This window comes from Hemitrygon akajei, chromosome 3 (assembly GCF_048418815.1).
Source record: "Hemitrygon akajei chromosome 3, sHemAka1.3, whole genome shotgun sequence".
Lineage (NCBI taxonomy): Eukaryota > Metazoa > Chordata > Chondrichthyes > Myliobatiformes > Dasyatidae > Hemitrygon > Hemitrygon akajei.
The window spans coordinates 96,302,600-96,329,568 of NC_133126.1; the positions used below are offsets into that span (position 1 = coordinate 96,302,600).

At 40.4% G+C, this 26,969-nt stretch overlaps 1 protein-coding gene across 3 annotated transcripts; it reads left to right on the top strand.

Moving 5' to 3' along the window:
* Positions 1-1,052: 1,052 nt before the first annotated feature.
* Positions 1,053-26,969, top strand: nusap1 (nucleolar and spindle associated protein 1). Of its 3 annotated transcripts, XM_073040399.1 has the most exons (13): positions 1,062-1,226; positions 1,335-1,403; positions 7,244-7,417; positions 7,511-7,718; positions 12,278-12,406; positions 13,754-13,866; positions 15,366-15,431; positions 20,587-20,744; positions 21,018-21,205; positions 21,781-21,885; positions 24,136-24,244; positions 24,751-24,855; positions 26,876-26,969. In XM_073040399.1, exons 1-12 carry the CDS (start codon positions 1,152-1,154, stop codon positions 24,836-24,838), a joined length of 1,482 nt encoding a protein of 493 aa, XP_072896500.1. In that variant the 5' UTR covers positions 1,062-1,151; the 3' UTR covers positions 24,839-24,855; positions 26,876-26,969. The 3 variants fall into 3 exon arrangements, with proteins under 3 accessions (XP_072896501.1, XP_072896500.1, XP_072896499.1); XM_073040400.1 differs by having other exon boundaries at positions 1,053-1,226; positions 7,511-7,695; positions 12,276-12,406; positions 24,751-26,969; XM_073040398.1 differs by having other exon boundaries at positions 24,751-26,969.

Genomic DNA, 26,969 nt, shown 5'->3' on the forward strand with positions numbered 1-26,969 from the left:
AGAGATCCCCCTTACAAGACAAAGCAGTTCTTCAAAGATGCCAGAACATTCTATGTCAGGTGCTTTCAAACAATCTTGGAAAAGTTCCCAATGAGAGAGCAAATCTTGAAAAATCTGTCAGTGGTCAATACAGAGAGCCAAGGTGAGGTGCATCCTGACCAGGTTTTGACTTTGGCAGAGAGATTTCCAAATGTGATCAAGGCAGATGCAAGAGAACACCTCCACTTGGAAGTCCCGGATTATGTCTCAACTAACCTTGAAGGACTGGTGCCAAACTACAAAAGTTTGCCAGTTGATGAGTTCTGGGGGAAGCTGTCCAAAGTAAAATCTGTGAGCACAGGGCAGTTGAGATTCAAAGAGCTCTGCCAGTTGATGAAGCTGCTTTTGGTGCTGCCAAATTCTAATTGTGATGTAGAAAGGGCGTTCAGCATGGTGCGGCACATTGAGACAGAATTCAGAAGTCAGCTGTCTCACAAAACACTTGTGAATCTGATGCTTTGCAAAATTAACAAATTCATTGACACAGACTGCTATGAGGTTGAGACTTCTGGCAAAATGCTCAAATCTGCCAAGCAAGCCACATCACAGTACAAGGAAAGTTTACAAAAGAAATAGAAAAGTTATTTGTATTAGCATTTACAGTAGCTATTAGCAACCCTTGGAGATTGACCAGCGGTTGGGGTGGGGGGGGGGGGGGGTTGGCGGGAGTGGTGGTGCCTACTCCATGAAGTGAGTTTTTGCGGGGTGGGATGTCTGCAGTGCCCTTGCTATCTACAAAATGACGAAAATATTGTTTCCAATACTCTCCTCACCCACCCCCTTTGACCCAGGATGATCTATTTTCCAATACAGTTCTTCCTCGCCCACTCTGCAACTTAAAACCAACTTCTTTTCTGTCTTTTTTGATGGAAGATATTAAGATCCACCCACTAACTAGTTCGCCCACCTACTGAGAGCTACCGGCACGGTTTGTTGTCATACCGATGGAGAAGCGGAGGTTCCGAACCAACCCGCCCCTCATGTGACGTCATTGGCGTCGGGTCCGTTGGGTCGCTACAGCCAATGAGTGATGAGCGAGGGAGAATTCAAACGTGTGCGAGCCGTTAGTGAGCGGGGCGCGGGTCAGTCGGTCGGTCGGTAGCCGAGCGGCCATGGAGCTGGACGGATTGAAATACGCGGAGCTACGGCAGCTCGCCAAGAAGTGCGGGCTCAAGGCGAATCTGAAGGTGAGCGGCAGCTCGGGACCTGGCCTGGCGTTTATTTATAGTTTACGTATCGTGAGGTGAATTGATTCTTTCAAATCTACTAAGCATCTTCATTTGTTCTAAATTCAGGCTGATAAGTTGTGTAAACTCTTGGAAGAGTATTTCCAAAACCAGGCGACAGTCAACGCTGATGTGCAGGTATGAACGTGAAACCTTTTAACGTGTTTTATTAGATTCGGGGAAAACTCGGCCTGTGAAATTGCAAAGTGACGGGGGGTGTTGTTGTTAAAGACAGTGCAAGGTGGTGCAAAACGGTGATCTTGCAAGGTTTGGATGTGGTAAACAGAGAGGAATTGTCCTCATTCGCTGGTCGAAGGAATTTCAAAGGCCACAGTTTTGAATTTATTCGGCAAAAGACAGGATGTGCAGGCCAGCGTTTTGATATTGTTTAGTGTATACATACATATACTTGAAAGGAGGACTGGTGCATCGGGTCACAATCAGATTTGAAAATGGTGCATCGGGTGGGTCACAATCAGATTTGAAAATGCTTAGTAGCCCCACAGAGAAAGAGCAGGGAATGGGTGTAGCGCCACAAAGAACAAATGTGTTTTAGTGATTCTCCAAAATGTCAAAGATCGTTGGATATATTTTACTATGCCGCTTCTAACGGGGCGAGAGGGCAGGCACCATCAGTGGGCGGTGTTTAAATCTGACATGCAAGGGGTCACAATACAGCAAACTGGTTTTAAGTCAAGGTCTCTATCTTTATATTTTGGTCTTTTTTTTCTGGTCCTTTCTTGAAGATGAGGATTACAGGGTGTTGTAAATAAATGAATGAGCCGCCATCAATCTGGATGGGAGCAGATACAGAGAGGGTGTAAAGTAGTTTTGAGATTTGCACTTCATACTGATTGGAATAATAACTATAATGCCTGGATTTGGAGGGGAAATGTCAATGCTTTGCCAAATTAGTGCATGTATTTTCCCCATTTGCTCAGCATCTTTATGTTCTAATTAAAATGAGATTTAATATGGGGAATTTTTTATGTGTGTTCCATCAGTTGTAACAATTGTTTAATGTTTCTGCTCATATTTACTAGGAGTTTGTACATTAGCAACTTGTGTGATCTTTGCAGATTTCTTGCAGTTAAAACTTGCTGCTGCTTAATGTGTAAAATGTGCCACAGAACGACTGAAAGAGCTTTAGTTGTCAGACAGAGTTGGGGGCAATATAAAACTAGTTAAAACTACAGTGTTTTCAGCAACTTCCCCAACAATTTGGAAGACTACGGTAATTGATTGAATCAAAGGAATTGCCTGGCTTAAACAGACAGACACAGAACCTCCCCAGTTTATGAATGCCTGGTTTATGGACACCAAACGTGTGAATGAACCACGACCGCTGGACAACTGAGAGCAGTGAGCAATATCGCTCCCTCCTTCACTGAGTCCGAGAGGCCAGCTGGTGGCCACAGCACAGCTGTTTCTGTCACCCTCTCGCAATACACTACTTTTCTTCATTTCCAACAGTTTGGGTTCCAAACAGTACCTTGCCATAGCCTGGGGGTGGCCTGTATCCAAGTTTGCATCAGGTAAGCAGCATTGTAACACATGGGCATTTGATTGTGATACAGGAAAATAATGTACAGTCCCCCCCCCGCAATCCGAAGGTAGATCGGTCCTATGGAACCGTTTGTAAGCCGAAATGTCGTAAAGCAAAGAAGCAATTACCATTAATTTATATGAGGGAAATTTTTGAATGTTCACAGAGCCAAAAAATAACCTACCAAATCAAACCAAATAACACATAAAACCTAAAATAACACTAACATATAGTAAAAGCAGGAATGATATGATAAATATACAGCCTATATAAAGTAGAAATGTTGTATGTACGGTGTAGTTTCACTTACCAAAATTGGGAAGACAGCGAGCCAAAACAGAAAAAAAATTTGGCACATACATGCATATGCACGTACACACATGCACACACAACTGCCCGCACAAGGTTTCACCGTCATGGTAGTCTTTCTCGGGGTAAACAGGTATAAAGCGGCGCTTTTTTTTGGTAAAAATGAAAATCCTCTTTGGTTAGCGAAAACAGGTACTAATGTAGGTCTTTCTTAACAGCGAGCTGTCGTAAAGCGAACGTTCGAAAAACGGGTTCCACCGGTATTTCACTGGATCACAAAGAAAAAAAATACTCCCTAAATCAGTGCCACACAACTGTGAGGGGATTAGAAAGACCACCTGTAACCTGGGGGAGTTCACATGAAAAGATTTTTATTTCAGATGTGCATAACCAGGTGCAGATTTTTTTGTCATTTATGTAATTTCTCAAATCCAAAGTTTATTAACAGCTTAATTTCTGATTGGATTCTTCCAGACATGGGTTATTGGCAAGGTAATAATATGTTTTTATTTAAATGTTGTTAATTATGACTGGTACTTGACAGCATGGCTTTTCTAGCAGTTTTTTTTTAAAGAATCAGCTATCTGAATTTTTGACATTTCAATCTCAACTATTCCTTTGCAAATTAAATGAAGTTTAATTAAGTTTAGTGGAGGAGTGGTTACATTCCTCCTCACTCTGTCAACACCAGCAAACCTCAAGTGTGTGTGCTTAGCCCATTGCTTACTTTCTCTGCACATATGACCAAGTGGCTAGGCACCACTCAAACACCATCTGTAAATTCACCAATGACCCACTGTTGGCAGAATTTCAGTTGGCATGAAGAAGGCGTACAGGTGGAAAATTGGCTGGTTGTATGGTGTCCCAACAACAACCTTGCATTCAATGTCAGTAAGACCAAGGAATTGATTGTGGACTTCAGGAAGGGGCAGTTGGGAGAAGGTACACAGTAATGAATTAGTAACCTCAGCACCTCAACCAGAGCCAACACACTGACGCAGTCATGAAGAAGGCATGCCAGTAAGAGTTTGAGGTGATTTGAGACTTGCAAATTTCTACAGATGTACCATAGAGAGCATTCTAACTATGCTATGGAGATGCTAATGCATAGGATTGTAAGATGCTGTATTAATAGTCAGTTATATAGATTTGTCATAAATCCAGAAAAATGCTCCCAAATAGAATGCATCACCAAAATGTCATGAAAATGGATGGTTTCTGAATCATTTCATCTATAGGAATAGAGCAGGTTCTGTTATTTGGTGTTCAGTTCAGGATGCTGTTAAATAACCTTTTCACTACCTCTAGTCTTGTGGATAACTTCAGTGTTTTGTGTCTCTGCTAAACTTGGAAAATCATTGCTTAAGTAAATTCTGAAACTTCCCTGTAGCTGCCTGGGGGGAACTTTACAGATAGGATAATAAGAGTTCATTTTGCTGCAGGTGGCCATAGAAAATGTTCATTTTAAATACAGCAGAGAGAAAAGAAAGGGAATTTGATTTAGATCATTTGATGTTGCTTCTGAATTTATGTTACATATTTAGATTATTAAGATAAGCAGTCAGGAAAGCAAGATAACAGTGCCAGTTGTCATTTTCCAGGTAGGTCAAAGGCTTTTATTTTGCTATCAAAATATTTTGATTTTTTGTGAACCTTTTCTAATTCTGGTATTGTAGGTAATAGCAACAGTACCAGAGGCCAAGATTTTATTGATCTAGAGCCAGGAGTCCAAATTCTATCACCTGTAGAAATATCAAATGTCATTAAATATATTTATGCTTATTGATCTTAAGCATTGGAATAAACTGCCTTTGTTCATTTTGGGGAAGGAAATTTATCCCTTCATCCTTTTTCGACCAAGTAGAACTGACTCTTTACTAACCTTTGAAATAGGTGAACAAGTCAATCAGTCTAGGGCAGGGGTCCCCAACCTTTTTTTGCACCGCGGACTGGTTTAATATAGACAAAATTCTTGCAGCCTGGCTGATGGGGGGGGGGGGGGGTGTTAATCACGACTGGAATATAGGTGATAAATCAACTATAAGTCACTTACAATTCGCTAATGCACTCAATTTTGTTTCTAAAAGGGTTTATTTAACAAATTTAATCTTAAACACACTGCATATTTTCCTCGCATGAGTACAGTGATAAGTCAATTATACGTCACTTATAAGTCAACAGCATCATAACATTTTAAGTAACGTTTGGATATTAAACACACAGCGCATATTTTCCTCGTATGAACATATAAAATCATTGCAACACACCAATATCGCTGAATCAGTGGGAGCCCTAGACAAGACGGTCCCATCGAGGGGTGATTGGAGTCAGCGATACTCGAAGGGGGTTCCTTATGTCCAGTCTATTCAGCAATTTAGTTTTCGTTGCATTCATTAAAGAAAACCCTGCTTCGCAGAGATATGATGTTGGAAATGGAAGCAATGTTTTCAGTGCTTTTGTGGCTATCTCAGGATATTCAGCCTTGACTTTGATCCAGAATGTCGGCAGAGAAGTTATGTCAAACATACTTTTCAGCCCACCGTCATTTGCAAGCTCGAGGAGTTGATCTTCTTCCCACACTGACATGGATGATTCACCGGGGACATTCACAAATGGGTCACGGATCCATTCCTTTGCACGTCTTGGGTCATTTGTGGTTGGGAAGTAACGCTCGAATTCTGTCAACAGCAAAAATAGGTGATCGCGCACCAGCTCTGAGAAGGACAGTGCAACCTCAGTCTCTCCCAAAATCCCAGCTAATGTTGGGAACATGTCAAATATGCCCCTGTCTACTCGCCATCCCCACAGTTCCAGTTTGGCTTTGAAAGCAGACACTTTACCTGCCAACTTGAAGACAGTTGTCATTCTCCCCCGAAGTGACAAAGTGAGTTCATTGAGCAGGTTGAAGATGTCACACAGGTAAGCACATTTTGCTGTCCACTCCTCGTCACATGGTGACTCGTTAAGCTGTTCCAACAGCTGTGCTTCAATGCCCTCCGCTATATGTCATCGATTCTCCTTGAAACTGTGGTAGCTGAAAGAGAAACCTGTGCCATCTTGTTAGCTGCAGCTTCTCCCAACAGTTCACGGCACATGTCCTTGGCAGCAGGCAGAATCAATTCTTCACCAACAGTGAAAGGCTTAGCAATACGGCTAGCCACTAGGTACGACGCTCTCAGAGCAGCAGCATTTGTGGAGGTGGTGGCTCTCAGCTCTTGCTTCTGTCTTGCTTGCTCATGTTTATTCCACTCAAAAACTCAACGGGTTTGTCTTTAAATGCAGGGTGCTTGGACTCAAGGTGCCGAAGCAGTTTTGAGGGCTTCATTGCCTCATTAGACAGCTTGTCTCCACATATCACACACAGGGGACTTGGAGCGTGCGAGTCATCGGTCGCAATAAAGCCATATTTTATGTACGACTCGTCGTATTTTCTGTTGAAGGAAGCTTTCCTTTTTTTGCGGTCTTGGCCTCAGCTGTCTCATTGTTAGGCCTTTTATGTCCCCTACCACCTCTTCCAAAGAAACTCTCAAGCAACGTTTGTTTTTTACTCATTGAGTAGTTGTAGGTTAATGACAGACTGATGACCTCGCATGCGTTCAAGTTCAACAGTGGGTGTGACAGGGAATGAGGAAAGGTGCAGCTGACTCATATCATTTCATATAACCAAATCATATTGTTCCCTCGCGGCCCAGTAGCACATGCTTTGCGGCCTGGTGGTTGGGGACCACTGGTCTAGGGCAATTCTAGCTGGAAGATTAAAGGGTGGCAACCATACAGATTATTATCCCTCGAACAAATATTTTGAAAGTAGTAAAAAGCCATGTGCAGCCTGTCTGCATTACAACAGCATAAAATTCCTGAGAACTGTTTATGGGAGAGGATCACAGAAAAAGCTGTGGCGGCAGAAGGGCGACCACCGCCTGACCTCACTGACTTGGTAAGTGACTGCAGTAGTAGGCAAATTCATCCTATCAGTCTCCCAAACAATCATTGAGTATTCACTGATGAATGACTATTAATGACCCTTAGCATTAGAGACAAGAATGTGAAACATGTATTTGATATTTTTTAATACGTGAAATTTATTGGCTTTTGTACAGACTTTGTTCCCACTTGTTTCCAGGCTTCAGAAGATGATAAATGTAGTACAACCATTTTAAAAGAAGGGGATGACACTTATGTGACTAAACGACGGGGCAAGGGAAGGCTGTCAAATAAAAGCAAGGGAAAGCAGAAAGAAAATCGGAATGAATCTGAAAATCAACAGGCAACTTCTGAAATTGAACAGCCTTCAATGGTAATGATTCAGTTTAATCTATTGTCTAATATACAAGATTACATTGTAATTGTATTCCACATAATTTAAAATATTTTATTAAATATTTGGTAGGTGTTGTCACCACTTTCCGAAAATTGTCAACGCTTAGAGGGTTCAGACTCCAAGAGAAAACAAAGAAAACGACATGCACAATTTCAACTTTCTGTAGACAATGAAACTGAAAGAATTCCTGATGAGAATGTTGCTGCAACCCAATGTAGACATTTACCAACTGAGGAAGCACCTGTCACATCTGAGGAAGCACCTGTCACATCTGAAGGTAAAAATGTGCAATTTTTTTCAACTTTATTACAAGCACTAGAAATAATAGGGACAGAAAGGTTTAAAATGCATTTTTTTGTTAAGTGTGATTAAGACCATAAGACAGGAGCAGAATTAGGCCATCTTGCCCATTTGAGCTATTTATTATCCCTCTGAACTCTATTTGCTTGGCTTCACCCAGTAAGCCTTACACCCCTTACTACTCTACTCGCTTTACACTTATGACTGTGTAGCTAAGTGCATGTTTGCTGATGACACCGCTGTCATAGGCTGATGAACCTGCATGCAGGAGGGAGATTGAAAATCTGGCTGAGTGGTGTAATAATAACAACAACCTCACACAATGTCAGTAGGATCAAGGAACAGATCATAGACTTCAGGAGAGGGAAACCAGAGGTCCATGAGACAGCCTTCGTTCATCGGAGGATTGGGGTGGAGAGGGTTAGCAACATTGAATTCCTGAGGACCTGTCCTGGATCCAGCACATAAGTGCAATTGCAGCGCCTCTACTTCCTCAGGAGTCTGCGGACAGCATGACAGCTTAAAACTTTGACAAACTTCTATAGGTGTGTGGTGGAAAGTATATTGACAGGCTGCAACCACAGCCTGGTATGGAAACACCAATCCCCCATGAACAGAAAATCCTACAAAAAGGTAGTGGATTGAGCCCAGTACGTCAGGGGTAAGGACCTCCCCACCATTGAGCCTCATCTACATGAAGCGCTGTGGTAGAAAAGCAGAATCCATCATTAGAGATCCCCTGCCACCCAGGTCACGCTCTCCTCCCTCGCTGCTGCCATCAGGTGGAAGGTTCAAGAACAGTTGTTACCCTTCAACCATCAACCCATCAGAATAAAAGGGGATAACTACACTCAACTTCACTTGGCAATCATTGAAATGTTCCCACAAGCAATAATTTCACTTTCAAGGACTTTTAACTCGTCATTATTTATTGTTTTTTAAAAATAAAATTTATTTGCACAGTTGTTGTCTTTTGCACTCTGGTTGATCTTTCACTGATCCTGTTATCCGCTACTATTCTATAGATTACTCAGTACGTCTGCAGGAAAATGAATCTCAAATTTGTATATGGTGCAATATATGTACTTTGAAAATAAAATGTTCTTTGAATTTTGAACTTGCTATCAAACTCTAATTGTATCCAGCAATTTGGCCTCCACAGCTATCTAAGGCAATGAATTCCAGATTCACTACTGTCTAACTAAAGAAATTCATTCTTACCTCTGTTCAAAATGGGACGTCCTTGTATTCTGAGGCCACATCCTCTGGTTCTAGACTCACCCACTATTGGAAATATCATGTCCACTCTACCTTTCAATACTCAATATGTTTCAATGAGATCTCCCCTTACTCTTCTAAACCCAGAACTATCAAATGCTACTCATATATTAACCCTTTTCATTCCTGCGATCTTTCTTGTGAAGCTCCCCTGGACCCGCTCCAAAGTTACTCACAATACTCTTAAGTGAAGTCTGACCAATGCCTTACAAAACCTCAGCACTGCACCCTTGATTTTATATTCTAGTCCTCTCAAAATGAATGCTATCATTGCTTTGCCTTCATTACTGTCAATACAGCCTACATGTTAACTTTTAGGGAACACTGAACTAGAACTCCCAAGTTCCTTTGCAGCTCCAATTTCTAAATTTACTTGTTTAGAAAAAGTCTTCATCTTTGTTCCTTCTACCAAAACTGCAAGATCGTACACTTTCCTACACTGTATTCCATTCTCCTAATCTAAGTCCTTCCACCGAGATTTCCTGTTTCCACAAAACTACCCTGCTCCTCCACAATCTTTGTTTCATCTCCAAACTTGGCCACAAGACCATCAGTTCCGTCATCCAAATCATTGACGTACAACGTTTTTTTTTTAAAAAGTGGAACATCACAAAGGCTTCTTTGTCTCCTGCCGGTCTTCTGTCCATGCTAGAACGTCTGCCCATGGGTTCTTTCCTTGTTTAGCAGCCTCATCTTGTCAAAGGCCTTCCAGTAAATCCAAGTAAACAACATTTATTGACAGGTAGTTTACCAATCCTCTTCAGTCTTATTTTAGAAAGAAACATTTGCACATGACTTTATCAAGCAGAAACAAAAGTATTTTATTTAACTATTTTTGGATTCTAACTCACAACTGACCAAAGTTACCCAAATTCCATCTTTATTTTGTATTCCATCTTTATTTTGTACCACTAGTTGGTCATTATTAGATCAGAGGCCCAGGCTTTGACATTTTCAGGATTTGAATGCAAAAACATGAGAAAGCAATGAGCAGATGTGTGCCCCACACCTGATCACATCCGCTTCAACTCTTGTTTTCCACATAGTTCTCAATTCTCTGATGTTTCAGAAGTATATCTACTTCTATTTAAGTACCTCTAACGTAGCCTCCAAATTCTCTGGTGTATGAATTTCAGAGATTGCTCCAAGAAATTCCTATGGACTTCAGTTATAAGTAATCATCTACTACATCCCATTGCTGGAGATTCTTCCACTAGTGGAAACATCTCAACATATAGCCCTCTCTTTTTCTGAGCTCCATGAACCTGTCCAGGAGTCTCTTACAAGAGACTCTATTGTATCCGCCTCCACCACCGTCACCGGCAGCCCATTCCACGCACTCACCACTCTCCGCATGTGTTTTATTTTTTTAAAAAAACAACTTACCCCGGCATCTCCTCTGGATGATAATGTAACCTGGCTCAGAAATTTTGCAGATGACGCAAGATTGGAGACATAGTGGTAAGTGAGGAAGGCTATCAAAGGTTGTGGGATTTGGACCAGCTGGAGAAGTAGGCTGAAAAGTGGCAACAGTATTGTACTTTGTGAGGACAAGCCACAGTAAATGATAGGACACTGGGAAGGTTGAACAGCAGAATCTGGGAGTACAGATTAATTACTCTTTCAAAGTGGTATCAGAGATAGATGGGGGCATAAAGAGAATCCTCTGGCAGATTGACCTTCATAAATCAATGTATTAATTACAGGAGTTGGATTGTTATGTTGAGGGTGGAGCAAGTGTGAAACATCCTGCCAGAGGATGTTTCAATTTCAACAGTTAAAAGATGTTTGGATAACTACATTGACAGGGAGTATGAAGGGCTATGGTCGGGTGGGTTGATGGGACTAGGCAAAATAACCGTTTAGCATGGACTAGATGGGCCAAAGCCAATGTCTAATCCAATTTACTACCTCATCCTGACTGCCAAGCAACTAAACCACCTTGACCAACCTCCCATGTGGGTCTTTGTCAGAGGCCTTTGTAAAGTCCATGTAGGCAACATCCACTGACTTTCCTTCATCAAGTTTCTTGGTAATCTGCACAAAAAAAACACAACACTCTAGGATTGGTTAGGCATGACCTAACACACACACAGCCATGTTGACCTTCCTTAATCAGGCCCTTAGAATACTTACCAATAATTTACCTACTACTGATGTCAGTCAGACTCATTGGCCTATAATTTCCCTGTTTACTCTTAGAACCTTTCTTGAACAACAAAACAAAAAGTAGAGTCGACATTTCGGGCTGAGAACTTTCAGCAGGATAGGAGGAAAAAATGATGAACAGAGTCCAAAGGTGGGGGGGGGGGGGGGGAGTAGAAGAGGGGAAGGACTATAGTCCTACAGCAGATTTCCAATGCATCATTCTCTAAATTCTACAGGAGTCTACTACCAAGCAGATCTTTATCTCCCCTCTCCCAACTTTCTGCAGGGATCGCTTCCTCCATTCCTCTGATTCCCTTGTCCATTCATCGTTCCCCACTCATCTCCTTCCTGCCATTTATCCCTGCAAGTGACAGAAATGCACCTGCCCATTTAGCTCCACCCTTACTTCCTTTCAGTTCCCCAAACTTTCAGGTAAGTCAGTGCTGTACTGGTGAGCCTGTTGGAGTCGTCTGTTATATCTGGTGCTCCTGATTCAGTCTCCTCTAAGTTGATGAGACCCAATGTAAATTGGGGGATCACTTTGTCAAACACCTCGTCTCCATCTGCCAAAAGCAGAATTTCCCAGCAGCCAAACATTTTAATTTCTAACCCTATTCCTATTCCTAAATCCTCTTTCCACAACGAGGCTACTCTCAGGAGCAGGAGTAACACCTCATTCTGTATAGCTAGCATCCAACCTGATGACATAAACATTGATCTCTCCTTCTGGTATTTTGTTCTTATCTTGCCCCTTCCCTCTTCTTTTGTTCCTCATTCTGGCCTCTTGCCTCTTTTCACCTGGTGCCCCTTCTTCCCTTTCTCACATGGTCCACTCTTCTCTCCTATCAGATTCCTTCCTCTCCAGCCCTTTATCTTTCCCACCCACCTGACCACCTATCACATTCCAACTGGTCCTTGTCTTCTTATTCTGGCGTCTTCCCCCTTCCTTCCTTTCTGCTCCCGAAGAAGTGTCTCAGACCAAAACATTGACTGTTTATTCATTTCCATTGATGCTGTGTGGCCTGCTGGTTTCCTCTAGCATTTTGTGTGTATCACAGCACACTTAGTGTTTGAACAAACTATTATCAGTTGATTTTGTTTCTACTTTAGGGACTGCTGTTCAATCAAAGACTCTTGTTCCAGCTAGCAAAATTCCATCATACATAGGAGCGGCTAAGAAAAGTGGATTAAAGACTCCCATCATTGGTAGAAGAACTGGAATAAAACATGCTACTCCAGGTAAGGAATTATTTGTGGTTGCTTATAAAACAGTTTGGTGTACAGCAATTGTAGATTGAATTGGCAGTGTTTTCGGTGCTTTGCAGTACTAATATACTAGAAGATTCCATTAGTAGAGTCAAGAATTCGTAGCTTGCAAGAATTAACACTAATTATAGGACACCATATGATGGAAATGCTGCTCAGAAAACAGTTTCCAGTACTGGCACTAACTTCATCGCATTGTCAAATGCCTTTTTTGAGGTCCATACATGCAATGGTCAGTTAGTAATGTATTAGTTGAAATGGTAGACATTTTTCTCATCACTTTTAGTGAAGTGGTTTGAGTTAGTGGTGGAGAGGAGGTCACTAAACAAACTTTTATCATTTGTGGACAATCAGGCACATCTTCACCATGGCCTACTGAATAGGCAGCGGAGCACTCTTTTGAACAGGCTCATTCAACTCCACTGTCACAAGGATCGTTACACAAAAGCTTTCCTACCAAATGTATTAAGCATATACAACAATTCATCTCTGTGCGGCAGGGGAACAGACAATAGTTTCCATTTTATTATTTTGTACGGTATTGTACATTAGTAAATTGTGTGTATTATTATTCTGTACTTTAATATTATATTCATTATTATTGCTTAATGTGTTTTTAAACGCTGTCATAACGAAATAATTTCCCACTTGGGATCAATAGAGTACTTATTATTAGTATTATTATCATTGACGTTATTAATAATGGAAAACTTGCCGAGTAGAGTTAAGGAATTTCTTTCATAGAGAAAGAAAGGAGATACTTAGCCAAAGAATGCCATCTAACAGATGTTAGAGACTTTCTTTAAATGTATAAAAAATTCTACAAAGGAAATGGGCCAGAAATTGGCAAACACGAACTGTAATTCATATCTGTCAAAAACAGATTATTAATTGATTGAAGTATATTGCGGAATAGACCCTTCGAGCCGCATCGCTCAGCAGCCCCCCTGCCCTGACTTAACCATAGCCTAATTACTAGACAATTTACAATGACCAATTAACCTATTAACTGGTATGAGTTTGCTTAAGGTGACTGATAGAAAAGGTAAAATATCTGCCAAAAAGTGGGAGATGAATCTTGAGATAAGAAATGTATTGTTTAAAAACAGTCATTTGCCAAAAGGACCATTATGTTTACCAAGCAGTATTCTTTTAAAAGCTATCAGTAGATAAGGGCAGTTTTTGTAATTTTTGCATCTTTGTTTTGATATTGGATTACTATAATTTTGGACTGGTATTCACTGGAATTAATATCCACATATTAACATTGTTGTTTGGAATTCTGAGATTCTAATGTGGTGTGGTATTTGGAATTCCTAGACTGGAGGAAGATTCATGAAGCAAATTTCAACAAAATGGAGTCAATTGACTCGTATATTGAACGGAAACGGAAACATCTCGAAGTTTTTAGTAATTCTATCAAACAAGTGAAGGTAAGTTTAATGAACCATACACAGCGGTGTGTAATACATGTAGATAAGGTTCATTATATTGGCTTCAATCTGTAACACAATCAAGATAAACTTCCAGTCAGGAAGGTTCTTTTTATCTTTCTACAAGCTCTCATGGGGGGTAATTTGTACTCCCTTTTATGTAGTCTATTTTCTTATCAGTGCAATCAGTTCAACCTTTAGCAAACATTCATGCTCTGCCAAATTGTGGATACAGTTCCATATAGTCATCAATGCCAATCATGGCATGTAGGATTACTCTCTTGGAATATTAGGACTAATATTAGTATCAGGCCCCATCACCTCCCCTCTGGTGCTCCTCTCCTATCCCTTTATTCCATGGCCTTCTATCCTCTCCTATCAGATTACCCCTTCTGCCCTTTATCTCTTCCACCAATTGACTTCCCAGCTCTTTATCCCTCCCTCACCCCTGGTTTCATCATCACAATCTTACTAACTTCTCATCCCTTCCCCCCCCCCCCCCCCCCCCCCTGTCCAGATGGTCTCAGCCCAAATCATCAACTATTCACTTTTGTTTTCATAGAAGCTTCCTGGCCTGCTGAGTTCCTCCAGCATTTTGAGTGTATTACTTGAAAAGTGGTAGTTAATTGGATTTGATTAGGATACTTCGGTCAGATACTCTACAGGTACAGCCTACGTAGGACTATAAAATGTAATCTAGCAAAAACAGCAAGCTCTGATAAATAATACCAGTGATCAGAACTTCAAATGTGATCCAATCACTAAAGGACTCTTTTAATGAAGCTGATCTTTAAGGACAAAAAATTTAATTCAGAATTTTCACACACATAAGTTGGCAATGTACTATCTCAGCCAGATTTTAAAAATAGTGCCTTTTAGAACTTTTAAGTTCTCCAATACAAACCACTCCTTAGAATTTCTTTCTTGAACTTCTCACAAGCTCTCAATATTAAAAAACTATTGAAGTATTATGTTATTTAGCATTACATAGGGCCTATGATGCCACATTTCAAGCTTGTTGATTAATTTCTGTTTCGTCACTCTTTAACCAAAGTTTCTCAGCATGTTTTATTCTAATTCACTTAATTGTTATGATTGATTCTGTTTAGATCAATTCTGCAGACAATTTTGTTTGGAATGTTGATTTATTGTGTGGGTGGCAGTATGATGGTGTGAGGACACTGATTCTACGTTTACTGTATGCCTGTATTTAAATGACAATCCAGTAAGTCTTTTAATGTTAACTGTAGTTTTTTTAATATTTGAACCACATCCCCTCACCACACAAGACACGGCAGAGCAATTGGATAACATTGAGATCACATTCAATTTCATATTGGAAGTTTCTTTCATGATCTAATAAATTCAAAAAATGATTTGACTAACATGAAAATAGTGTAAATTCTATAGTAATATCTCTAATATAATTTCTTTAGTAACCCAGTTTAATACTAGCCTTGTAACTTAAGAATTTGACTAAGCTAATTTAATGATTGTAGATGTTGGCTGAAAGTTCCATTCATCTCAAAACATCTAAAACACAGCGTCCAGGGAACAATGTGAAGGTAAGAAACTGAATCTGTACGGCATTATCTATCTCATTGATGAACAACATTGCAAAGTTAGTAACTGAGATGGATTTTATTGGTGATAGTGGAAGAGCTGAAATGCCTTGGCTTTTTTTTATTTGAGGATTCAAACCTATGATACGGCTTGATGACTAAACTCCCTAAGATGGCATCTAAGTTATAAGACATATGAAACTGATTTAGACTTTATTTATGGGATGTGCCTCCCTTGCAGGATGTCCATTTAATTTTCATCTGTAATTCACCTTTTTTATATAAAAAAAAGTGACCATCTGCAATCGTTGGTTTGAAGATATTCTAGCAGTGTGGTTTGGGCAGAATGCTTCAAAATTTGGACTTTAATATATTCCCAAGACAGGACCAAGTGTGCGAGTTAAAAGGGAAATTTGCAGATGGTGGCATTCATGTGAGCATGCTACTTGGCCGCCTTGTAGGGGTTGTGGATTTGGGAAGCATAGTTGAACAAGCTTTAGTGAGTAATTGAAATAAGGCAATAAGACATGAGAGCAGAAATAGGCCATTTTGCCCATCGAGCTTGCTCTCCCCCATTCAATCATGGCTGGACCTTTTTTATTCGCCCCTCCTCAGCCCCCCTTCCCAGCATTCTCCCCGTAACCTTCGATGCCATGTCCAATCAAGCACCTGTCAATCTCTTCCTTAAATTCACCCAGTGACCTGGCCTTCCACAGCTCCTGTGGTAACAAATTCTACAAATTCGCCACTCTCTGGCTAAAGAAATTTCTCTGCATCTCTGTTTTTAAATGGACACCCCTCTATCCTGAGGCTGTGCCCTCTTGTCCTAGACTCTCCCACCATGGGATACATTCTTTCCACATCTACTCTGTCTAGACTTTTCAACTTTTGAAATTTTACGTGGGAAGCCCCCTCATCCTTCCAACTTCAGTGAGTATAGACCTAGCGCCATTAAATTTTCCTCACGTGATTTCCCTTTCATTTCTGGAATCATCCTGTGTGAACCTCCTGTGAACCCTCTCCAATGCCTAGCACCATCCTTTCTTAGATAAGGGGGCTGACCATATGCCTTATTAACCTTCAGCATCACACCTCCTAGGTCTGTTTCACAACATTCCTTAATTATATTAGTCCTACTTGCCAAACACTCCTCATATCAACCCTTTTATTCCTGAGATCATTCTTGTGAACCTCCTGTGAACCCTCTCCAATGCCAGCACATCCTTTTCTTAGATGAGCCCCAAACTGTTCACAGTTCTCAGGTGAGGCCTTCACCAGTGCCTTTTAAAGCCTCAGTGTCACATCCCTGATCTTGTATTCAAGACTTTTTGAAATGAATGTCAACATTGCACGCCTTCCTCACCACTGACTTAACTTGCAAGTTAACTTTTAGGGTGTTCTGCACAAGGACTCCCAAATCACTTTGCATCTCAAATTTTTTGGAATTTTCTCCCTGTTTAGAAAATAGTCTGGCACATTTATTTCAATACCAAAATGCATGACTGTATTTTCTAACGTTATGTTTCACTTGCCACTTTCTTGTCTGGTTATTTTAATCTGTCTAAGTCCTTCTACATCCTACTTGCCCCTCCACCAATCTTTGTCTCATCTACAAACTTGGCAACAAAGCCATCTATTCCATCACATACATCATTTGTATACAGCATAAAAAGAAGCAGTCCCAACACCGTCCCCTGAAGAACACCACTAGTCACTGGCCAGCCAACCAGAAAAGAATCCTTTTGTTCCCACTTGTTGCCTCTTACCAATTAGCCAATGCTCTAACCATGCCAGTAACTTTCTTGTAATATGGGCTCTGAACTTGGTAAGCAGCCTCATGTGTGGCACCTTGTCAAAGGCCTTCTGAAAGTCCAAATATACAACTTCTACTGATCCCCTTATCTATACTATTTGTAATCTCCGCAAAGAATTCCAATAGGATTGTCAGGCAATATTTTTCCTTAAGGAAAACCACGTTGACTTTGTCCTATCTTGTCCTCTATCACCAAATACTCCATAACCTTATCCTTAACAATTGACTCCAACATCTTCTCAACTACAGATGTCAGGCTAATTGGTCTATAATTTCCTTTTCTGCTGCCTTCGTCCTTTCTTAAAGAGTGGGGGAACATTTACAATTTTCCAGTCCTCTGGCACCATGCCAGAGCCCAATGATTTTTGAAAGATTATTACTAATGCCTCTACAATCTCTACCATCACCTCTTTCAGAACCCTAGGGTGCAATTCATCTGGTCCAGAGTGACTATGTATCCTTAGGTCTTTCAGCTTTTTGTGCACCTTCTCCCTTGTACTGATGCAAAATACTCATTTGGTTCATCTGCCATTTCCTCGTCCCCCGTTATCATTTCTCAAGCTTCATTTTATTGTGGTTCTATATCCACTCACATCTCTTTATTTTTACATACTCGATAAAGCTTTTACTATCCACTTTGATATTTGCAAGCTTGCTTTCATATTTCTTTTCCCTCATAATGATTCTTTTAGTTGCTCTCTGCAGCTTTTTAAAAGCTTTCCAATCTTCTAACTTCCCACTAATTTTTGCTTTGTTGTATACCCTCCCTTTTGCTTTTACATCAGCTTTGGCTTTCCTTATCAACAAGGGTTGTGCTATTTTGCCATTTGAGTACTTTGTTTTTGAAATACATCTATTCTGTACTTCCCCATTTTCCCCAAAAGCCCACGTCATTGCTGCTCTGCTGTCATCCCTGCCAGCCTCTCCTCCCAATTTAATTTGGCCAACTCCTTTCTCATTCAATTGGAATTTCCTTTACTCCACTGAAATACTGCTACATCAGACTTTACTTTCTCCCGATCAAATTTCAAGTTGAACACAATCATGTTGTGATCACGGTGTCCTAGTGGCTCTTTTACCTTAAGCTCCCTAATCGCCTCCAGTTCATTACATAACACCCAATTCAGTATAGCCAATCCCGTAGTAGGCTCAATGACAAACTGCTCCAAAAAGCCATCTCATAGGCGTTCAATAAACTCACTCTTTTGAGATCCATTACCAACCTGATTTTCCTAATCAACCTGCATGTTGAAATTTCCCATGACTATCATGACATTGCCCTTTTGACACGGCTTTTCTATTTCCCATTTTAATCCGTGGTCCACATCCCAGCTACTGTTTAGAGGCCTGTAAAAGGATCCTGTATGCCTTCAGGGTCCTTTTACCCTTGTAGTTTTTTCAACTCAACCCACAAGGATTCAACATCTTCCGATCCTATGTCACATCTTTCTACTGATTTGATGCCATTCTTTACCAGCAGAGCCACATCACCCCCTCTGCCTACCTTCCTATCCCTCTGATACAACATGTAACCTTGGACATTCAGCTCCTAACAAAAACCATCTTTCAGCCACTATTCAGTGATGGCCCCAACATCACACCTGACGATCTATATTAGTGAAACAAGCACATCCACCTTATTTCTTATACTCTGTACATTGAGATAAAACACTTGCATTTGCTACCCTTCTTGGTTCTGCATCCCTAATGCACTGATACTCACCCGGCTGGCTGCAATTTTATCCTATCATCTGCCTGCCTTTCCTAACAGTCTGACTGCACACTATCTTTGCGTTTTTTATCATCCATCCTCTCCTGAGTCCCTTCACTCCATTTCCCACCGCCCTGTCAAATTAGTTCAAACCCTCCCCAGCAGCTCTAACAAACTTGCCCACGAGAATATTGGTTCCTTTGAGTTCACGTGCAACCCGTAACTTCGAACAGGTCGTACCTCCCTCAGAAGAGCTACCAATGATCCAAGAACCTGAAGCCCTACCCCCTGCACCAACTTCACTGGCATGTGACACAGGCAGCAATCCATAAATTACTACCCTGGAGGTCCTGTTTCTCAGCTTTCTGCCTAGCTCTCTCAATTCTCTCTTCAGGACCTTTCTGCTTTTCCTTCCTCTGTTATTGGTACCAAGACATCTGGCTGCTCCCCCTCCCCCTCCAAAATGCTGTGGACACGATCCAAGACGTCCCTGACCCTGGCAACTGGGAGGCAACATACCATCTGGGTGTCCTGCTCATATCTACAGAATTTGCTGTCTGTTCCCCTGCCTATTGAGTCCTCTTTCACTACTGCACCCCTCTTCTTCCTCTTTCCCTTCTGCACCACAGATCCATGCTTAGTGCCAGTAACCTGGTTTCCATGGCATTTCCCCTGGGTGGTCATCCCCCAAAACTGTATACTTGTTGTTAAGAGGAATGGCACAGGGTGCTCTGTGCTAACCACCTATTCACATTTCCATCTCTCCTGACAGTCACCTAGCTACTCGCCTCCTGCAACTTCAGGGTGACGACTTCCCTGTAACATTCTCCCGTACAAACCAGCTGCTGCTCCAGTTACCTAACGCAGTCTTCCAGGAGCTGCAGCTGCATGCATTTCACGCCGATGTAGTTCTGGGTCTCTCACTCCAATATCCGGCATGAAGAACACACAATGGACATTTACTACAAAAACATACAGTAAGAGGGAAAAGAAAGGGCATCTTAACAGAAACTTACCCTGAGCCAATGACTCTTCCAAGCCGAAATTTCCTTTGAGCCGATGTGTTTTATATATTGTTATCACTACAGGCACGGTGTTCCAACGGTGGAGGGAGGGAATGTATGAGGTGCCAGTCACGTAGGCTGCTTGAACTTCACTCATCCCATTTCTGATGTAGATTTAAATCTAGTTCACCTATGTCTCGTTATTCTCTGGACAGCCATTGGGATATTGTTGTGGGAAATTTAATGTTCTTGAATGTTGAACATGGGTGGTTAAATTGTCTGGAGAAGGTCATTGCTTGGTAGTTTTGTGGAGTAAATTGTTTTTTGTCACTTATCAACTTGAATGTCCTTTCGGTCTTGCATTATTTTGAGTACGAATAGATTTGAGCATTAGTGAAAGTCCCTGACCCTCCTGATCTTGTGATGAAAGGAAGTTATTAATGGAGCAGATTAATCACAGAATAGTAATGTGATGAATATATCTTGTTCTATCCTGCAGTCTCCAGAAACTAATAGATAGGACTAAAGCTACACTTGATCAAAAATAGCGTCGAAAGCTATGTTTCTGGCTTTTTGATTTTTAATTGCATGAATTTATGACATTTTCTATCCTCTCTCATCTTGCTTTAGAAATCACTGAATGGACCTCAGAAGAGCTTGTCTTCTTTGATTAGCCCAGTGCAACAGACAAAAAATAATAAATTATCCACGCCAGCCAGCCAAGCTAAGCTGCCACGAACCTCAGTCTTCAAACCATCTGTGCACTCTGTTTCCAAAATGAATGTTCGGTAATGGCTTTTGCCACATTTGTTAGCAATATCCAGATACCTATCAATTCTTAGTCCCCTTTTGACTCCATTTTCTATGTACCTTTCCTCGAAAATTGTACCAATTTAATATATACATATTATAATTTTTAAGGAATAAAAATAAAGTTTGTGTAGAGGTATATTTTAATAATGTGTTGTGCTTATTCATAACTTCAGTTTTATGTTTTAGTTCATTTCAATTTTTGACGTTTTTCACCTGTTAAATAAGTAATTATACTTTATGCTGTTCAGCTTTACAGAATGTACCAAAAATAATGAGAAAAAGCACACTGCAATGAAAACTCCATCCAGAATGTCACCGTTCACAGAACCACCCAGTAATCTTGACACTGAAGAGGTGAAAATAAACATGGTTTCACAACTGAAGAAACTAAAGGACCAGAAAGATGCCAGCTGTACAGAACATACCCAGAGTAAAGGTGCTGTCGTATCCCTTTTTGATTGTTTTCATATTCATGCCACATCTCAACATGTTAAATATTTGGCACTTGGGCTAAATTAAGTGTTTTTTTTTAAAAATCAGAAATATTTTTAATTATAAGTTTGGTTCCCATTATCCAACATCAATGTGGAGTGAAGATCCATTTGAACCATGTTCATCGTCAGAAGTAGTCTTGCTCAGTTTCTGTGTAACAGTCAAATACACAACACTGTACAGTGTATGCTGAAGGAAGGTCTGGCTTGAAAGATAAGAAATTAGATATTGCCCATGTTCAGGTAGCCTACCAATCGCTTTTATCAGTCTTGAAAATGAGAAACTACCATTATCTGAAGCACTGATTTCAGAGGAGGCCAAAGATGTGAGTGTGAACATATTCCATGTTGCAAGCAACAGAATTCCCTATTGTAGATGCTGGGGCTGTTTCTTTTATTAGAGGTGGATTTCTATTTGTAGAATTTATCAATAAGCACTTTAAATAAAAAGAGCCACTAGGCACCATGGGATAATGGTGTACTAATTACCTTGTTTTTGGGTCATGTTTCTTGTTTTCAGTGGTTACTCCATACAAGTTTTCTAGCACTGCCACTCCTGGAACAGGCAAAAAGTTCGACCTGCAGGCCAGCTTGACTCGGCCTCTTGGGTACAAGCCACACAAAGGTTGGTATGCATTGGCTCAAGTGAGCTTTTGGGAAGATTATATGTGAGTAAAAGTACTGTGAAATTTTTTTTTTGGTTTAGGATTCCAAGATCTTGCAACACTTGTACTTATTATCAATGACCTCAAAAGCAATTAATTCAGTGCTATTATTCATATAGTTCATGTTGTATGACATGGGCGAACATGGTCTTTCATCTGTCTCTAATATGACCATGATTGTTCTTGGCAAATGTTTCTACACAAGTGGTTTGCCATTGGCACCTTCTGGGCAGTGTCTGTACAAGGGGGGTGATACTCTTCAGAGATTGTCTGCCTGGCGTCAGTGGTTGCATAACCAGAACTTGCACCAGCTGCTCATACAACCATCCACCACCTGGCTAAGCTGATGTTACACCGTGCCCAAGGGTGACCTGCAGGCTAGCAAAGGGAAGGAGCACCTTCCACCTCTTTTGGTAAAGATACATCTCAACCCAACCAATTCATGCAGTACTTTTTTCTAAATGATTCACTTACTCTAATTTGAAAAGTTAAATTAATTTCACTTCCACTAAAGAATGGTTCCTCAAGACACTGGGGCCTGTGTACTTCCCCCTACCCCCAGCTATCTCCATAACTTTTCTGCTGGATGTTGGGGTTTTGACAACAGTATGCGTGGTAGCAATTTTCTCAGAAAGGACTAAGGACCAGCCCTTCGAGCTACACCGCCCAGCAGCACCCGATTTAACGCTAGCCTAATCACGGGACAATTTGCAATGGCCAATTAACCTTCTAACCAGTATGTCTTTGGACCGTGAGAGGAAACTGGAGCATGTGGATGAAACACATCCATTTCACGGGAAGACTCCTTGCAGATAACATTGGAATTGAACACCAAACTCTGACGCTCCGCACTGTAGTAGCATTGTGCTGATGGACATGCTACAATGTCTCTGAGCTGACAATGTACCCAGCCAGGTTCAAGCATCCTTGCAATCAATGTCTGAGAAGTTGGGCACAGCTGCATGGCTTGAGAAAATTAAATTGAGAAATTAAATTAAATTTAAAAAAAGAAATTAAACTCCAATATCCATGAATATTTTTTCTGGGAAAGTGTTGCTAATCCTTGTTTGTAACTGACATTTGTGTCAGATCATAAACGGAGTATCAACATGATGTTGCTCGACAGTAAAACACAGGATTGATCTTAGTGCTAAAGGACATATCTATACTGAATGTGTGTGAAGGATGACTATGGTAGTACTCAATGTCCAAGAGATAAGTATTTTCAGTTCAGAGCACTAAATTTGGACTGTTAAATTTAAAAATGGACTGTTTAGAAGTCACTTTTATCATAGAAACAAGTGCACTCTATTTTATTTATTGTTGCATTCAGGTGACTAAGCAGATCATATAGACCCTGGCTTTCATGAAGCAGATATGTAGCAGAACCAGTAGCCTCAATTAAAGTACTAAACGCATATTGGTAACACTGCCATCTACTCTATTAAATTGACATTTCACTGGGTATGCTCAGTTTGTAAAAACAAACCTAACCGCTAATGAGTTTCTTGTCTTCAGTATGGTAAAGAAACATGTTTTGACAGAATCTTTAGTTTATCAGTGTGCTTAATAAACATCTGGAAGGAATGTAGGATGGCTTGAACAAGAAATCTGAGGAGTCATTACTAGTGAGAGATGACGGTTATGCCTAGTATTTACAATTTGTTTTCAGGTTTGACAACAAGAGACCTCACTTGGAGTATTATGAGCAGTTTTGGGTCCCGTATCTAAGAAAGAATGTGTGAGCATTGGAGAGGGTCGAGAGGAGGTTCACAAGAATGAAAGGGTTAATATATTAGGGACATTTGAGGGTGCTGGGTCTGGACTCGAGTTTAGAGGAATGAGTGGTGATCTCATTGAAATCTCTCAAATATTGGAGAGTTTAGGATCAGAGCGCATAACCTGAAAACAGAAGGGAGCCCCTTTGGAACAGAGTTGAAGAGGAATTTCTTCAGCCAAAGACTGATGAATCTGGAGTTCATTGCCACGGATGGTTGAGGAGGACAAGTCATTTAAAGCAGAATTTGGTCGTGTCATGGTTAGGGTGTCAAAGATACATGGAGAAGGCAGGAGAATGGGGTTGAGAAGGATAATAGATCAGCCCTGATGGAATCTCAGTGGGCTGAATGGCCTAATTCCACTCCTATATCTTACAGTCTTATGATTTCAAAAGCTCTAACTTTTACCCAATGTCTCATTTTGTGTTTTAGGAAAATTAAGACCCTGGGAGGAAACCAGAGAGATCAGAGTAGCTGAAAATAAGTCTCAGAATACAAGGTGCTCTGCTCAGAATTATAAACAGCCAAAATTGCAGACAAGGTAAGGTTTCACTCCATTGCATCTGTAATCCACTAATTATTTAATTATTGCCTGAGTGACACAGATGTCTACTTTTAGAATATGACAACTATTTTAATAACTCTTGGGATGTGAACTTACTGGTATGCGTTTTAAAGCATTGCTACCTTGCGTCTTTGCTGTCCTAATGGTTAAGGTAAACCTAATGTGTGAGATTTTGACCCGGTAAAGATGAAGGAAACAAGACATTTCACCTTCATGGCAGTGATTTTAAGAAGTGAGAACAGAGAAATTGTTTGGGGTGCAATTGATCTGTCACCTAGTTGCTCACTTTTTCTCTTCACCCTGAAACAAATACATCTTTTTTTGGCTTTGTGGCGTGAATGATTAATTTTGCTGAGTATACTATATAATCTGACATCTGTCCTGAATTTTGCTTACTCTTGCGTCAGTGTTAGCTGATGTGGAAGTGTCTCAACCTTGCATTCATCATTGCCGGGTGTTATTTACACTCTATTCCATTACAGGGAAAATCGACGGGAGAAGTTAGTGGAAAAGAGGAAGGAGATAAAGAACCACATGATGGGAGCAAGGCGAGGCTTGGTCATTCAGTGAAAGAGATCAACCCGCTGGTTGGTTTATGCTAATACTTTCCTGTTATCTTATTGATGTGGTCATTGACCTTTTTGTTAAAAAGAACTTTAGTTTTCCCTTGCGTGTATCACTATATAAGGGGGTGATTGATAAGTTTGTGGCCTAGGGTAGAAGTAGCCAGTTTTAGAAAACCTAGCACATTTGTTTTTCAACGCAGTCCCCTCCTACATTTACACACTTAGTCCAGTGGTCGTGGGGCATACGGATGCTTCTTTATAGACATGGTCCACAGATGGGTGAGTGATAAGTTTGTGGCCTAAGGTAGAAGGAGATGAGTTATACAGCTCTCACTACAATGCAGAAAGTTTGAAGTTAATAACTCATCTACCTTAGGCCACAAACTTATCAATCACCCCCGCAGTGGACCACTTCTGGGGGTCCAAGATGCCAACTTCTACAAAGAAGGGATCCGTATGCTCCACGACCGCTGGACTAAGTGTGTCAATGTACGAGGGGACTATGTTGAAAACTAAATGTGCTAGGTTTTCTAAAATTGACTCCTTCTACCTTAGGCCATGAACTTATCAATCACCCCTCGTACTTCAGGCTTTGATGTGATTTCAGTCTTTAATCTGTATGTATTTTGCTGTTGGGCATTTCTCACAGAAGTGAACATCAATGTTTGAACTCCTCTCCTCTGGATTTCAAGTTTGGTTTTTATTTTCTGTATCCAGAACTTAGATTTACATTATTGGCTGGGAAAGTAGAATTGCCCCATTAAGCATAGAAGCTGACTTCCCTTCTGATATGCAATCTCAGGAGTTCCATTGGATATGTTTCAGCATCTTTCCAGCATTAAAATCTCTCATCTGCTTAGTATTACATTTGTTAATTGTTGTTTGGAGATCTGATGTCTGTTCATTTTGTCTAGTTGTAGTTCAGTGCCACTGATGTTTACTGTCATGCACTTTCTGTTCCAGATTTTCAGCACTGGGGTTTATTCAGGCCTAATTAGTTGGAAGTAGAATGTGCCCAATTATATTTAAAGCTTGGATCATTTCTAACAAGATCCTAAGATCTAGGCTCAAATAAAACCTCACTAAGAAATGGCTGAAAAAGCTGAATTATGCACATTGTAGTTCTTTGCTAATTTATCCTGATAGTTATCAATTACCGGTAAATGTACTAATTGTTGATTTATCTTTCTGATTGTCAAAGCCAAAAAGTTTTTTTGAAGTGTAGGAATTGCTTCTCTAAGGGGAACAGACTAAACAGGTGATGGTACTTTGTACATTACTACTTCAATCCTTTCACTGTGTTTAGTACTTAGCTAGGGAAAAATATTGATTGTTTACTACAAAGCCACAGTCTGAAATGAGAGCAGATGATGTTGGACAATCTACGACAGCAAAGGAGGATCAAGCAATTTAGTAGTGCTTCTTTTGGTTAATGTTCTATGAAAAGCTCAACAGTGTAAACGCTCAAAGAATGATCAGGAAGACAAACTGCTGAGAGATGTGATAATAGAGAAGTACTGCTATCTCATTCTTTAGAAATTGATGTTTGCCTCATTTTTTAAGAAATCTATCTTCTGTTATTGCAGTAGTATTTTTGTATGGATAAAATGAATATTGGAAAAGTAAAACATTCTGTATTTGATTGTGAAGGCTGGATACCTACCAGTCCCACTGCCTAAAAAAAACTTCTATTTGTGTTGCTGTTAATCTTATAACATTTTACATGGTATTTCAGATATGTTGTCAAAGATATTTTGATATTGAAAAATATAAGGAGATAATGGAACAGATAGTCAATAAAGCAGGTTTTAAGCAGCTCTTCTTTTTGTTCCAACTGCTATTTTGTTTTTAACTTGTCTCTCCTCTAGCCAAGTATTTTTCTTGCCCATCATTTCTAAATGATGTTCCTTTGTCCTTTAGCTATCTGCTAACGGCAAGTGCTTCCTGTTTACCTCGCCTAAATGTAATCAAAGTTCAAAATAAATTTATTATCTAAATACATATGTGTCACAATATACAACCAAGATTCATTTTCTTGCAGGCATTCACAGTAGAACAAATAAGCGCAATGGAATTGATGGAAAAACTACACACACAGACTGAAAAACAATGAATAAAAGACAAACTGTACAATT